At 43.4% G+C, this 14,739-nt stretch overlaps 1 protein-coding gene across 2 annotated transcripts in view; it reads left to right on the forward strand.

The window, feature by feature from the left end:
- Positions 1-5,444: 5,444 nt before the first annotated feature.
- The window catches only part of Ripk2 (receptor interacting serine/threonine kinase 2), a 30,113-nt gene continuing 20,818 nt past the window's right edge, over positions 5,445-14,739 (forward strand). Inside the window, exons 1-3 of one of the 2 annotated variants that reach the window (XM_050165442.1) lie at positions 5,445-5,860; positions 10,294-10,447; positions 12,585-12,740. In XM_050165442.1, coding sequence (XP_050021399.1) covers positions 5,688-5,860; positions 10,294-10,447; positions 12,585-12,740 — 483 coding nt within the window. In that variant the 5' untranslated portion in view covers positions 5,445-5,687. The remainder of the gene's footprint in view (positions 5,861-10,293; positions 10,448-12,584; positions 12,741-14,739) is intronic. The other variant, XM_050165434.1, reaches the window with a different exon arrangement.

The following is a 14,739-nucleotide window of genomic DNA, read 5'->3' on the forward strand; positions in this document are numbered from 1 at the left end:
GGAAGGGGAAACCCTTGCCATCTTATAGAGAGCTAAAGGGTCTCTGGGAGGAGGGACATCTGTGAGCTGCAACAGTCCGGAGTTGGAGTGGGAGAGGTGAGAAGGCTCTAAAATGCACTGAAGCCTTCTGGAGACCAGCACTGGCTTTGGTATCTACTATAGGACCATGGCAATAGGGAGCCAGATGCCTCATCTGACAAAGGAGGGGTTTATAGAAAAGTGGCTCTCTCTGATAAACAGAAACCCATTTAAAAAGGTCCCCCCGAAGGCATGAATTTTCTAATCTGCTTTGATGTAAGTGGCTACTGATGAAATAAAATGTTCATAAGACAACTGAGTCTGAAATCAAACTGAAGTCACTGAAGGTGCCAGAGAATGAAGACAACAGGATCCCTCTTCAAGACCCTTGCTAAAAGCAATGTAAAAGGTCAACTTTAAGTGACCTGAAGCAGAATTAAGATTCCTTGATATAACATGAGTAGATAATCTGAAGGCCAGAAGAACATTTAGAAAGTCAGAGGACTGTAACATGAAAAACTTGTAGCCAACAGAAAGGGCTTGTTCAAATTATAGTGAGTGCCGGTTCACATGGAAATGCTCAAGAAGCTGGCCCACTTTCACTGAGTAGTCCAGCATTAGCTGTATTCCAGCTGTTCTGTACTAACTCAGTGTCCCAGTGCTTTATTTAATTTCCATTGTTTTGCAGAAAAATATGTTAACCTTCTGTCTTAGCTACCTTCTGTTGCTGTGATAAAATATCATGACCAAAAGCAACTCATGGAAGTTTACTGCGGCTCACAGTTCAAGCCAAGAGTCCATAACGGCAGGGAAGACGTGGTAGCCCATGACCAGAACAGGAAGTGGAAAGATCACATCTTCAATTATAAACATGAAGCAAAGAGAAGTTGAACAGGAAGTAGGGGGAGGATCTAAGCCCGTAAAACCCACCTCTAATAACGTACTTCCTCCAGCAAGGCTGTAACTCCTAAATTTCCCACACACAGTATGTTCTAATGCATGAGCCTAGGGGGACATTTCTAATTCTAGCCACCACACCTTAACATTTTTTAGAATGCTAAGTGATAAAGATATAACTTTCTATTGACATATGCTCAAGAAAAACTGTGTTAGGAGCTGCCATCTTGAAAGGTTGGTTTTAGTATATTCTTGAATATATCTTAGAAAAACTCTTCATTCAAGCATAGGACTGCATATGGAATATTCACAAAGAATAATAGTTAACTGAGGAACACAGATCATTCGCTGGAAAAACTAGGCAACTTTCTAGCTTATGTGTATAAACATCACTAAGATTAAAGCAGTTGTAGTGTTAGACTTGGGGCAAGAGCACTCCAAATGCACCCCAAATGCCCAATAACCTGTGTGGAGCCAGTTTCTCCAGGACGTGGGCTTGCAGGCCTTTCTAGGTGTTTCCAATGTGAGATGGCTGAAAGCCTTGGAATTCTGTCTCCTCTTGTTTCTCCGTTCTGCTCTGTTCTGTTTTATAATACTCTTTCAGTAGCTCCCTGTCAGCCTCGCAAATGTGGATTTCAAGTGAAGGATTATGGGAGTCAGATGACGGCCAGGTAGGCAGCCAGGGAGTCAGACCATAAGTAATCAAGATGGCAAACTTCTGCCTTTCCCCCAAAGTGCACCTCTCTTACTGACTTACCAGACATGTTCTACCAGGCTCTGGCTATGTCTAAGCTTGCACAGTGAGATCCTACAGAGCTACTCTCCTGTTTTCACCATCATCTATTCAAAAAGGTAGAGGAGGGGCTGGAGAGATGGCTCAGAGGTTAAGAGCATTGCCTGCTCTTCCAAAGGTCCTGAGTTCAATTCCCAGCAACCACATGGTGGCTCACAACCATCTGTAATGGGTCTGGTGCCCTCTTCTGGCCTGAGGCATACATACATACAGAATATTGTATACATAATAAATAAATATTTAAAAAAAGGCAGAGGAGGAACCACACTAAGCTACCAACACACTTAAAAATCCCAGGCCGCCAGGGCAAAGCAGATTTCAGGTACTATTTTCTCCCTATTTATGACCAGTTTGTTCTTTTGTGTGGCATGTGGTGTGGTGTGTTGTGTGTGTGTGGTGTGTATGTGTTGTATGCTGTGTAGTGCATGTGTGTGGTATGCAGTGTGTGCAGTGTGTGTAGTGTGTGAGGTGTGTGTGGTGTGTGTATGTGGTATGTGGTGTGCGGTGTGCGAGTGTAGGGTTTGTGTGGTATGTTTGACATGTGTGTGAGGTGTATGGGTGGTGTGCGTGTATGTGTGGTGTGTATAGTGTGTGTGAGGTGTGTGTGAGGTATATGTCTGTGGTGTGCATGTATGTGTATGAGGTGTGTGCGTGTGTGTATGCGCAAACACACTTCACTTTTAACAAATCTTGTTTGCTTGCTGTGACTGTGAATTTTTGTCTTTTGATTCTTAAATTGTTGTAGAAAATGAACTCAATCCATGACCCTAGATGGTAACATGTACCAACACCTCTATACTTGTCTTGAAAGTATGCTTTCTTTTTTTGAAAAAGTGTTTTCTTATACAACATGGTACATGCTCACTCATAAGTGAATATTAGATGTAAAGCAAAGGATGACCAGACTACAATCCACAGCACCAGAGAAGCTAGGTAGCAAGGAGGACCCTATCAGGCACATGCATGGACCGCTCTAGGATGGGGGGGGGGAGGACAGAGATCATGAGGGAACAGGATGGCTGAGCTGGGGATAGACAGTGAGGGAGAGCAATGAAAGAGACATCTTGATAGAGGGAGCCATTATGGGGCTAGGGAGAAACCTGGTGCTAGGGAAATTCCCAGGAATCCACCAGGATGACCCCTGGGAATAGACTCCTAGCAATAGTGGAGCGGATGCCCGAACTGACCTTCCCCTACAGCCAGATTGGTGACCACCCTAATTGTCATCATAGAACTTTCATCCAGTAACTGATGGAAGCAGATACAGAGATCCACAGCCAAGCACTGGGAGGAGCTCCTGGAGTCCAGTCAAAGAGTAAGAGGAGAAACTATATGAGCAAGGGGGGACCAAGATCATAACGGGGAAATCACAGAGAGAGCTGACCAGAGCTGGTGGGAGCGCATGGACTCTGGGCTGACCCTTGGGGAGCCTGCATGGGACTGAACGAGGCCCTCTGAAAGTGGGTGACAGTTGTATAGCTTGGTCTTTCTGTGGGTGCCCTGGAGGTGTGGCAGGATCTATCCCTGATGCATGAAATGACTTTTTGGAGCCCTTTCCCTATGGTGGGAGGCCATGGTCAGACTTGATGCAGGGGCGAGAGGCTTGGTTCTGCCTCAATTTGATATGCCAGGCTTAGTTGACTCCCCATGGGAGGCCTTACCCTCTCTGAGGACTGGATGATGGGTGATGAGTGGTGGGAAGAGGAGGGAGAAAAAAAGGAGGGAGGGGGAACCGTGGTTGGCATGTAAAATGAATAAAAAATTTAAAAGAAAAAAAGAAAAAGTGCTTTTTTTCTCCCTTAAGATTTACTTATTTATTTAATTTACTGATTTACTCATTTACTTATTGATTTAATGTACACTAGTGTTTTTTTGCTTGTATATACTGTGTGTGGGTGTCAGATCCCCTGGAACTGGAGTTACAGACAGTAAGCTGCCATGTGGGTGCTGGGTATTGAACCCAGGTCCTCTGGAAGAGCAACCAGTGCTCTAAACCTCTGAGCCATCTCGCCAGCACCCAAAAATTGCTTTCTTTTGGAAAATGTATGTGTCTTATTTCTAAATGAGACATAGATGACTTAAAGCTGCTATGCTATTTCCTAAATTAATGCAGAACAGGCACAAATAAACTTTATTCACAGTAAAATTTTGACACAATTTTATCGAATTTTGAACTTCTTTAGTTCAACATAAAAATGTAATGCTTATTTTTGAGGCTAATTTGCCCATTTCTTTTAAGTTTTTGTTCTTGGTTAGTAGATCTACTCTCATATTAATATCTTAGGCTCTCTATCTTTAATAAGTTGATTATGGAAATGTAATGTATATATGCACAATTTTTCCAAATGTATTATATATTCTTAGCTGGAAATCTATATGTATTTATAGTTCAACTCCATATGTAAGTAAGTACATATTTTTAAAGCTTTATTTTATATATTACTTATTTAGAGTTTTAGTTTGTTTCTTGAAACAGGGTTTCCCTGTGTAGTTTTGGCTGTCCTGGAACTAACTCTGAAGACCAGCAACCTGGACTCAGGCTCAGAGATGCCTCGGCATCCCATAGTGGCTGGTTGAAGGTGGTGTGTGCCACCTCAGCCTGGCTTGAAGTTTTTACTGATCAGTATGTGCACTACCTGCAGAAGTCAGAAGAGGGGGTCAGGCTGCTGTGAGCCACCAGATGTGATGCTCAGAACAAAATTCTGGTCCTCCACAAGTTCTCTTTATGACTGGACTGTGTCTCCAATCTAAAACACATACTTCTAAACTGTAGACCAAACTGTGAGGAACGAAAGTTTAGGAAAGGATGTATCGATGTTATATATATATATTACACTATTCATATAAGGGACACAATTACAGATTTTAGTATCCTGGTGGATGTGGGATCATGAAACTAGATCGCTCACAAATATGACGTGTCATATTTGTGCCAAACACCCTGTAGAACAGTCATCTATGTAGAAACATGTTTAGAGTAAAAAGATGGAATAGTGACTGGGTTTGAGTAGTTTGTCCACTTGTTTTTGGATAGCAGCCTTTCCAAACACAAGAAATGGTTATGTCTTTCGATTTGCTTGTAGCTTTGGAGAATAAAAACAGAAACAGTTTCCTGGAAGAAGAGCGGAAGCTAAACTCCTCAATTTGTCACAATGACAGCGCTTACCTCTCGACCTCACTCCTGAAGCGGCAGCCACTGAGTAAAGACTGGAGTCGATGTAACCTCTCAGGAAGTCACCTCCACCCCATCACTTCTGGGGTTTGGAGACTAAAACAGACAACGCGGGCCAAAGGAAAATCCGGCCTGCCCACCTGACATCAGCGTGGACACCGCTGCAGGGACTTCCCCTGAGGAAAATGACTCCAGGCCGGCAGGAGGGGGCTGGAGGCTCCTGAGCCTGGCTGAGAGACTGCAGAAGGCGGGACTGCGGAGGGCGGGGCCTTGGAGGGCGGGGCCTGCGGAGGGAGGGGGGTCAGCAGGGGAGGAGCCTGCGGGGGCGGAGCACGCGGAGGGAGGAGCTTGTGGAGGGCGGGGTTGTCAAGGGAGGACCAGTGGAGGGAGTGGTCTGTGGAGGGCGGAGCCTGCGGAGCAAGAAGCCTACAGAGAAAGAGCCCGGCAGGGGCGGGGCCTGTCGAGGGAGGGGCATGAGGAGGAGGGGCATGGGGAGGGCGGGGCCTTGGAAGGGCGGGGCCTGAGAAGGGAGGGGCAGTCCGGGTAGGGTCCTCTGCAGGGGAGGCCCCGGCCGGGACAGGCCGGCGGGGAGCTGGGCGGAGGGAGAAAACACCGAAGGAGAAGCGGCGGAGGGCGGGTCCGCCAAGGGAGGAGCGCGGAGCCCGGAGGAGGGCGGAGGAAGGTCCGCCCCGGCGCGACCGCAGACCCGACCGACGGGCTCCCGGGGACAGCCAGCACGGCCGGAACTGCAGCGGCCGCGCGGGAATGGGCCGCCCCGCGACCTGACGCCGCCGCTCCGCCAGAGCCATGGACGGGGACGCCATCTGCAGCGCGCTGCCTCCCATCCCCTACCACAAGCTCGCCGACCTGCACTACCTCAGCCGCGGCGCCTCGGGCACCGTGTCGTCGGCTCGCCACGCGGACTGGCGCGTGCGGGTGGCCGTGAAGCACCTGCACATCCACACGCCGCTGCTGGACAGGTAGGGGGTCCGGGGGAGGAATTGCCCTGGCGGCGCCCCACTTTCCCGCTCGCCTCTCCTCCAAAAAAACCGGCAATCACGGCAGCCCGTAAAAGCCTGTTTATTGAATCCGACGTGTGTTGATGCAGTGCTCGTGGCTTCGCTTTATTTTTAGCCGCAAGAGCTCTGGAGGTCTTGAAACTGGGCTCTCAGAAATGAAATAAGGGGTGAGTGCAAAATACACACCGGATTTTGAACATTTAGTCCTAAGAACAAAAATGTGCCAGTGTATTTATATTGGCTACGTGTCAAAATACTTTTCTGGGGTCGTATATGTTTTCCACTCCGTATTTTTATTCATCAGTGCTGCTCCAGAGAGTGCCTGTTTTGGTGCGGTTTGGTTGGTTTTGTCTTGTTTGTGGCTTATTCCATGCTGTCATGAAGTTCAGATATCAGACTCTACATTAGCAGTTGTTGTTCGAGCTCTTACTTTGCAAGTCCTCAAAGGAAATGTGCGCTGTTTTTGTAACAGTAAATTGAATTCAAAGATTGTCAAATGGTCAAAAATATTGAATATTAAAGAAAAAATTGACCGCCTCATGTTCTGATATTCTTTGGGTCCAGTTTCCTCATCAGGAAAGAAAAAAGCGTTGGTTTCTGTTTCCAGGAAAACATCACAATTAAATACCATGGCTTCATGACTGTGTGTGTTAGTCAATGGGTCTAGTCAGTAGTAGTCTTGTGCTTTCCTTTTATCGGGAATTTAACCAGACATCCGTGGTTGACACATTTTCTTCTGGATCTAGCGTGAAAATGCAGAAGGCATAGCGGCTCCATTGGCCAGAGGCTGTTCATGTCTGGTGTGAGGTCAGATCCGACATCAGATACCTCTTCAGACTTCATCCTGTAGCTTTTTCCCCCCACCGTAGGCTAGATCTCATTGTAGTTTGGAACACTGAAACGTTTTGTGTACCTTGATCCAGATTCAGGAATGTACAAGGTGTAGTGCCTGTTCATAGTGGGCCTCACAGTCCGTGTAGCCAAATTCAGCTGTAAAAGGAGGTTGGTCAGAAGCCAAGTAAACAAATATTCTCTGGATATGTAGTACTCATAGACCACTAAGTATACCAAAACTAGCTGATTTCTCACTTTGGAGTCTGCTTTTCAAGGTTTTTATTTACCCAAGCTTTGTGCTCTTTATGGGCCAAGGGATAAAGTTGAAGTTTCTTTTTCCATCTTCCCCAGCCACGTCACTGTACAGTTTTCTTGAAATGGACAGGAAATTGTCTTCCTAAGAGCAACAAAATCCTGGGACCTTACTGCACTGGTTCTTTTCTCTTGTTGCATAAGATCTTAACAAGCGCACAGGCCTGGGCTTATGCAATTGACTAGGCATGTCTTATTTCCTCATTTATAAAATATGAATAATTAACACGTATGTGTATTTGTTGTCGCTACTGTAGATAAAGTACCCATTGTTCTTTAAGATGACCTGTAAGGAAAATAAGTTTATGTGACGTTACATGTTATTTTAATGATTAATGAGTACTCTGTAACCAATGAATGGGCCTTCCGTAGCATTCTTCCTACCTTAATGGACCTCCTATTGGTTGTTCAAGTACCCTGGATATGGGGTAACTATTCCCTATTGAAATTTTGAGTTGGGTAATTTTGGTGATATAATTATTGAAACTGTCCTACATTTTTAGCTTTTTATAATTTTTAAATTTTATTTTCCCCCTCAGTCTTGTTGAAATCTAACCTTACAAACTGTCCAACACAGACCTTAGCGTACCAGGACTACAGTTTGAATCTGACTTAAATCTGACTTAAATCCTGTCCCTTTGTATCATTGTGGTCACCAGAGGCTCATTCGTCTTTCTACCTCTGGGTGCCCTTAGGTGTAAGGCGAAGATAATGGAACCGGCTTTAAGTGTTTATGTGCATATAAAGTGGCTGACAGGAAGGAGGAATACATCAGACTTTTTCATGTGTGTGTGTACATGTGTGTGTTAATGTATACACATGTTGTATGTGGTGGTCCATGTGCATGATATGGAGGCCAACTTCATCAAGTGTTGTTCCTAAGAACCACCATTTATTTGGGGGGGGGGATTTGGATTGCTTTATTGTTGTTGGCTTTTTTATGTGGATTTTGAAGAATGAAACGGGCCCTCCTGCTTGTATGACAATCGCTTCACCAACGGGCCTGTCTCCCAACACCTTATTTCATGCTGTGGACAGAAGGAGGAAAGGGTGTCTTATGTGTACACTCTCTGTGGATGTTTCTTGCTGTCCAGAAGTCTTCAGGTTCATCCTGTAAGGAACCACACAGCACCTGTCTTGTTGACCCAAATCTCTTGTGCAAATACAGAACTTGAGAAACTGGAGTAGAATTGAATGGGCCTCATGGATTGGTATAACTGGTTTCCTTACTTACAGTCAAGGTCAGAGACAGAGAAGAGATAAACTTTCCACTCCACGTTTTCTTGTAACTCTTGAATTTAAAAACATAAAATCTATTGTCTACTCAGAGAATAAATGACTTATGACCATGGCTGGGTGTGTGTCTCTGTGTCTCCGTCTGTGTTCTCAGCAGTCTTATCAGGAGTGCCTGTTGCTTTTTTCATTTCAACAGCCGTCCATCTAGAGCTGGGTTTCTCAAGAGCCAGCATGAGCATCATCACTTACCCAATAGGCTTCTCCTGGAAGTGTTTCTATTTATGTCATGGCTACCAACACCCATGCATCTGGACAGTTAAAAGAAAAAATGATGACGTCAATATAATTTCTCTTTCTTTGTATATTTTTAAAGCCCTTTACAGCCAGTTAGTCCCAGCATCTATCATTCTTCCCAGCGGTGTTTTCTTCTTTCTTTCACTAGAACTTTATAGTTTCAGGCACTCCCTGCTTTGAGTCTAAATTGTTACAGTCTTCAAAACTGTTCCTCTTTCTGTTAACTCCATACACCGTGCCAGACAATTATCTTCACACTTCGTCCTACCGATTTCTCTCACTCAGGACCTCCGGTCACAGCAGCTCATCAGATGAAGTGTCCTGGGAAGTCTTAGGACCCTGGCATGTTAGTTTGACCATCCCTCCTTTTACACAGACTGTTACACACCCTAGTTCATATCAGTCAGTTTTACTTTCACTTCCTTAATTCACGTGGCACATGGATGTTGAGCATCTACTGTGTTACTGGATAAAGTCCTGGGGAAGCCTTCTCTCTGGTGCTAAATCCTAGCCGTACTTCAGGTTCTACTGAGAGCCTGCATCGTTGAAGGCTGCGCTGAAGCCTGCATCGTTGAAGGCTGCGCTGACTTTGCCTTGCTCAAAATCCTCTCCCCTCTGCATCCCCATAGTTTGCTTTCCTTTTTCCTTTATATGTGTGTGTGTACGTATGTATGTATATGTATATACATGTATATGTATGTAAGATATATGGTAGTTATCACATTCTTCCTTGTATTATTTATTTTTCTTACGTGAATTATGGGCCTTGAAAGCAAAGATGCCTCTTTGTGTTTGTAGGCTCTGAAATACTAACCGTAACTCTATTTGTACTAAAAGTTAACCATTTACCTGTTTTATTCATGCCCAAGGCATGGACACCAGGGATCGGCTATGTGTGCTTCCCTCGTCTCTGTTCTTTTCCTGAGTTTGGTGTGTAATATCTCAGCGTTACTGACTTTGACATAGCTATCATCACCTCAGCCAGCGGTTCTCAAACTATGGATCATGACCCCTTCCACGGGGTTCACCGAAGAACAGCGGAAAGCAAAGATATTTACATTACGATTCATAACAGTAGCCAAAATTACAGTGAGGAAGTAGCAACAAAGTAATTTTATGGTTGGGGGTCACCACAACATGAGGAACTGTGTTAAAGGGGCCTTGCATTAAGAAGGTTGAGAACCACCGAGTGGTACAAATACATCGGCAATATCTAAACATTTTAGAATTCATGTTAGAAAACTTTTACATGGAGTGTAACCATGGGATGTAACACTATGCTAATCAAGTGTATTCCTTTTAGGATAAAATAATCTTAGTAATTTAATTAGTTCAGGCATCAGTCATTGTAACATAGGTAAGCTTGGGGAGCTTCCTCTCTCACGGCTCCTTCTCTTTCCTAGGAGAGGTGCAGTAATAACCATGTGTAGCCCTTTTTTTACCATCAGTGGAAAGTACAGTAATAACCATGTCCAGCACTTTTACCACCAGTGGTTTGTAGAAGCTATTTTGGATGCTGTCTAAACAGACCAGTAGAATACACAGAGTGGATATCATCTCTGTTTTAAATGTGATGAAACTAAGCAACACAGAAGTTGAAAACTCACATAAGGCTACATAGCTAATTAATGAAAAAAAAATCTAGGCTTAATTAATATGTGGGCATGGTCATTGTATGTTTTTCATTATCTGAAATAATTATCCTTTTTTTTCTTTAGTGAAAGAAATGATATCTTACGAGAAGCTGAAATACTACATAAAGCTAGATTTAGTTACATTCTTCCAATTTTGGGAATTTGCAATGAGCCTGAATTTTTGGGCATAGTTACTGAATATATGCCAAATGGATCATTAAATGAACTTCTACATAGAGTAAGTACTGTTTGTTTTCAGTGACTACAGTTATTATTTAGTCTGCTCAAACTGTCTATAGTATTTTTGTCACAGTATTTTGTAGTATATCAATGAGTCAAGTAAGAATATGAAGAACCATTGAACTGATGAACTTCTACTTTCTGTGGCTTTGTTTATGTTGTTACAAACTACTGTGGAGCTGGGCATGAATTTAAAGGTCCTAGATTATTTTGTATAGGTAACTGAGACATTCATACTAAATCCCAGTATACATATTATACTGTATATATAAATATATTCATGTACAGATAGGCATGGGAAATAGATGAGATGCATTCAATATACTATATAACCAATTGTTAATCCATATTTTATATTAGTGGCTATTTAGAAGCCATATTAAGTATTATCAGTTAATGGACCAAGTAAATCATCTTCAGTAACATTTTTCTATCTCTAGCAGTTTGAACCATTAAAAGGTATGAGTACTCTGTCTTTTATGCATGAATCCTATCAACAAACAAACTTAGGGGTCCACATTCTCGAAATACCTATATTCTATTTTTATTTTTCCGTGATCTTACACCGTGATTACTTCCAGTGTACATTTGCTTTCAGAAATCTTTTTAGGTCAGATGCCCCAGTTTATGAGGATTCAGGTTAATTAGGGCTGCGTAACCACCTGAGGACACCTACGGCACGCCCACGTCACAGTGTAGCACAGCTTTCTGAGTAGTCGAGGGCAAGTGGGCACCACTGCAAGCCACTCATGGGGTGACTTCCTCTTTGTTTCAGAATACCTCGCATTCTGTCATGACTTGTGGCCATCTGAAACAAAGACGGACTGAAGTAACTGGTGTCAGTCTGTTCCGGTTTGTGTGCCTGCCCCAGCAGTCAAGGGACCAAGAGTCTATAAAGTGCAGTCTCTTTTCCGTTGTTTGAGAAATGAAGTTTAAGCAGAAATCCTAATGTTCTCCTTCCACATTGTCATAGATACGGTGGCACCCAGATTTGGAGCCCGCTGGGGATTCTGTAGCCTCCCCTCCGCTAGGGATATTCCTAACTCTTAGATGTGACCATAAGCGATAGAGCGAGTGGCCACTCCACCCTTAACTCCATGAGGGAAAACCCCGTGTGACACTGTCATTCAAAGGCCCCATAATGACTTTAAACTTCATAATAACTTAACTCGCTAAGGACCAACAAAGGAGTCACTCACTCCAAGGTCCTGAGCTGGGCGTGTTTCCCGGGAGGTCACGATCCACACTAGTGTTTCGTATTTCTTTTGGATCCTTAGTGTGGTGCCCTCAAAGATATGCCAGTTACTCACCCACAGCATCAGAAAGATCACTGAATAAAATGAAAATGTACAGAGCCTAGAATATTATGAACCATTCCTACCAATTGATTACTGAAACGTAAGCAGACAGTTTCAGAAAGAATCCCAAGGCAATTTTGAAATTGTAGTTTTAAATTAATTTTAAAAAAAAGGTCAAAATTTCCAATGAATAGTTTGGTATGTCAGAAGCAAATTACTATCTTTTTCTGTATGTATGTGTGCTTATGGGTATAAGTTATTCGCTGAAGCCACAGGCGTGGAGCAGTGGGTGGAGTATAAGCGTCTGTGTCTGACCTTGTACGCCTACAAGTAACTGAGTGGTGGCGGAGTGGACACTTAAAAAAAATCCCACACTAGCTCAAAATTGAGAGATAGATACTCATTTAGGGGGAAAACTCAAAAATCAGAATTCTCCACTTGACCGGCTGAATCACAAGATCCAAAAGGAGCAGCCAGCCTGGAACGGAGCAAGGGAAACCTGAGAGAAAAAGGGTCACGCCCTAGTAGGCGGGCAACTACAAGCTGTAAAACTTCTTACAGCAACTGAGAGTTGTGCCGACTGCAGGACGAGGCAGTAATACCATGCAATTGCATGGCCAATATAAAAAGAAATACCACAGCTATAGTTATTATAAACATCTCTAAAAATTCAAGTAAAATACAAGAATATCAAACAAAATATCAATTGGTACAATGTTATAAAATTGAGCGTGTGTTTTATCTTAGTTTATAATCTGTTTCCTCGTGAAATTCTTAATTTTTAACTGTTAAATTAAGGTAGTACTTTTTTGTTTTGTGTCTTTCACCTATACAAAGAAAACTGAGTATCCTGAAGTTGCGTGGCCGTTGAGATTCCGCATCCTGCATGAAATCGCCCTTGGTGTGAATTACCTGCACAATATGAATCCCCCTCTCCTTCATCACGACTTGAAGACTCAGAATATCTTGTTGGATAATGAATTTCATGTCAAGGTAACTAATTTGGGGGGAAAAAAACTTTCTCTGAGTCTTTGTTCTTAATAATTCTGAGAAATCCTTTAGTAGGGTCTTCATTGCTGTCTTCAGCACCACCTTCCGTGAGGCTTGGGGCTGGGAAACCCAGCTGGAAGATCCTGAAGGAGGAAGCTCCAGCTCCTGGCTTTTGAACACGCTGCCAACATTTGCGCTGGGACCAGAGGAAGGCTTTGCCACTCCGTGATCTGAAGCATTCAGTCCTTGGCATGGCCTGGCTGGTGTCAGCAATCTCCACTTAGTCAGGGTATCCTGAGCTCTCCACACTGGCCCCTTTCTCGCAGTAGTTCAGTTACTCCCTGTTTGCTTGTTTGTGTGACACAGGGTCTCACTATGTATCTCTGACTGTCCAGGAACTCACAGAAGTCCTCCTGTCTCTGCCTTCTGAGTGCTGGGATTAAAGGTGTCTGCAGCCGCACCTAGCTTAAGGCTCAGTTATTCTTAAACTTTAGATATAGAATTTGCTACAAAATAGCAATTCACTGTGTTTCTTAATTAAAATTGTCAAAATATTTTATTTTCTATTTTGAAATTAGTGTTAGAGTCATAGGATGTTATGAAGATAGTGTAAGGTGGCTCCATGCTCCCTTTACCCATTCCCTGCATAATTAGATGTAGCCTTCAGATGGGAAACTGGACAGGGATGGGTGATCTTGAGCACTTTTCATAAGCCTCCTTGCCACCCACAGAGCCTGTCCACTGAAAAGCCTCCTGAATGAGCCCGTTTTCTAATTGGGTTGTTTATTTTCACCACTCAATTTTAAGAACCCTGTATATATTTTAAATATAAGTCCTTTACAGATAATAATTTTCAGATATTTCCTTTCAAATATTTCTCCACAACTTACGTTGTCAGCCATGTGTTTGTGTTTGTACTGACTCATGGAGAACGTGTGTGTGTGTTAGTGTGCACATGTGTGTGTAATCGTTGGCTACGCTAGCTGGCTAGTGACAGGAATCCTCCTGTCTCCAGTTCTCCAGTGCTCTGATCACATCCTGCCACGCCTGGAGGCTTTATGAGTTCTGAGGTGTGAGGTTCGGTTAGGTCATGTCTGCCCAGCAGTGCTCTACCTCTGAGCCGGTTCCTAGGCCTGTTATCCTTTTAACAAAGCCTGCCACCAAGAAAAATTTCGTCTTTGCTGAAGTACCATTATCACCTTTGTCCCTTAAGGACAGTGTTCTTGCTATCACTGGTAAGCCCTCCTCCCCAACTCTAGGTAGTGACAGCGTTCCTCTGTATCACCTCCTAAGGTTTCTTAGTGCTATGCTTAGTGTTATATTGAAGTCTCATGCTTTGAATTTGCTTTTGCGTACAGGGCAAGGAGTACTGTAACCCTGCACAGAATGGGGGAACTCAAATGAGGAGTAACTGCTGAGGAATTAATACTAACTGCAGCTCACTTTATTTTTATCTAGCATTCTAGCTACCTATTTCTATAGCATACATTGTCAGAGGATGATTTAAATATTAAAAATGTTCAAAGAAATACTTATTTCTCCATTACTTACTAGAAAAGTTGTAACAGTACCAACTTTTAACACAGAAGTATGAGAAAAACTAATTTAAAAAAAATGACTAAATATACTTCCTTTTTCTTGAAATAAAATGGCAGTTTGGGAAGAGAAAGAAAGGTCAAGCTTGCGGCCCAACATTGTGGAGAAGGGGAGAGGGACTTGACTGAGGTTTCCCATTTCTCTGCAGGACCTTAGGTGAGCTGGGACTCTGTTCCCAGCGTGGCTGCTCCACAGAGAGGACACAGTGTCTGTACATGAACAACCGGTACTTTCCCAGTAACCAGATGTCCTCCCTGCTTTTCTCCCTTAGTTCTACCTCACATTTTGTTGATAAATGTATTAAGTCCACTCTTCTTCAGTACAGCAGCCGTTCTGATATTTGGAGACAGCCGTGCGTCTGCTTCCCACCAGGATAGTCCCCTTTTCTTCGCTGAACCAGCTTTAC

This window comes from Alexandromys fortis, unplaced genomic scaffold, assembly GCF_014885135.2.
Source record: "Alexandromys fortis isolate MF-2015 unplaced genomic scaffold, M_Fortis_MF-2015_v1.1 scaffold_18, whole genome shotgun sequence".
In the NCBI taxonomy this organism is placed as follows: domain Eukaryota; kingdom Metazoa; phylum Chordata; class Mammalia; order Rodentia; family Cricetidae; genus Alexandromys; species Alexandromys fortis.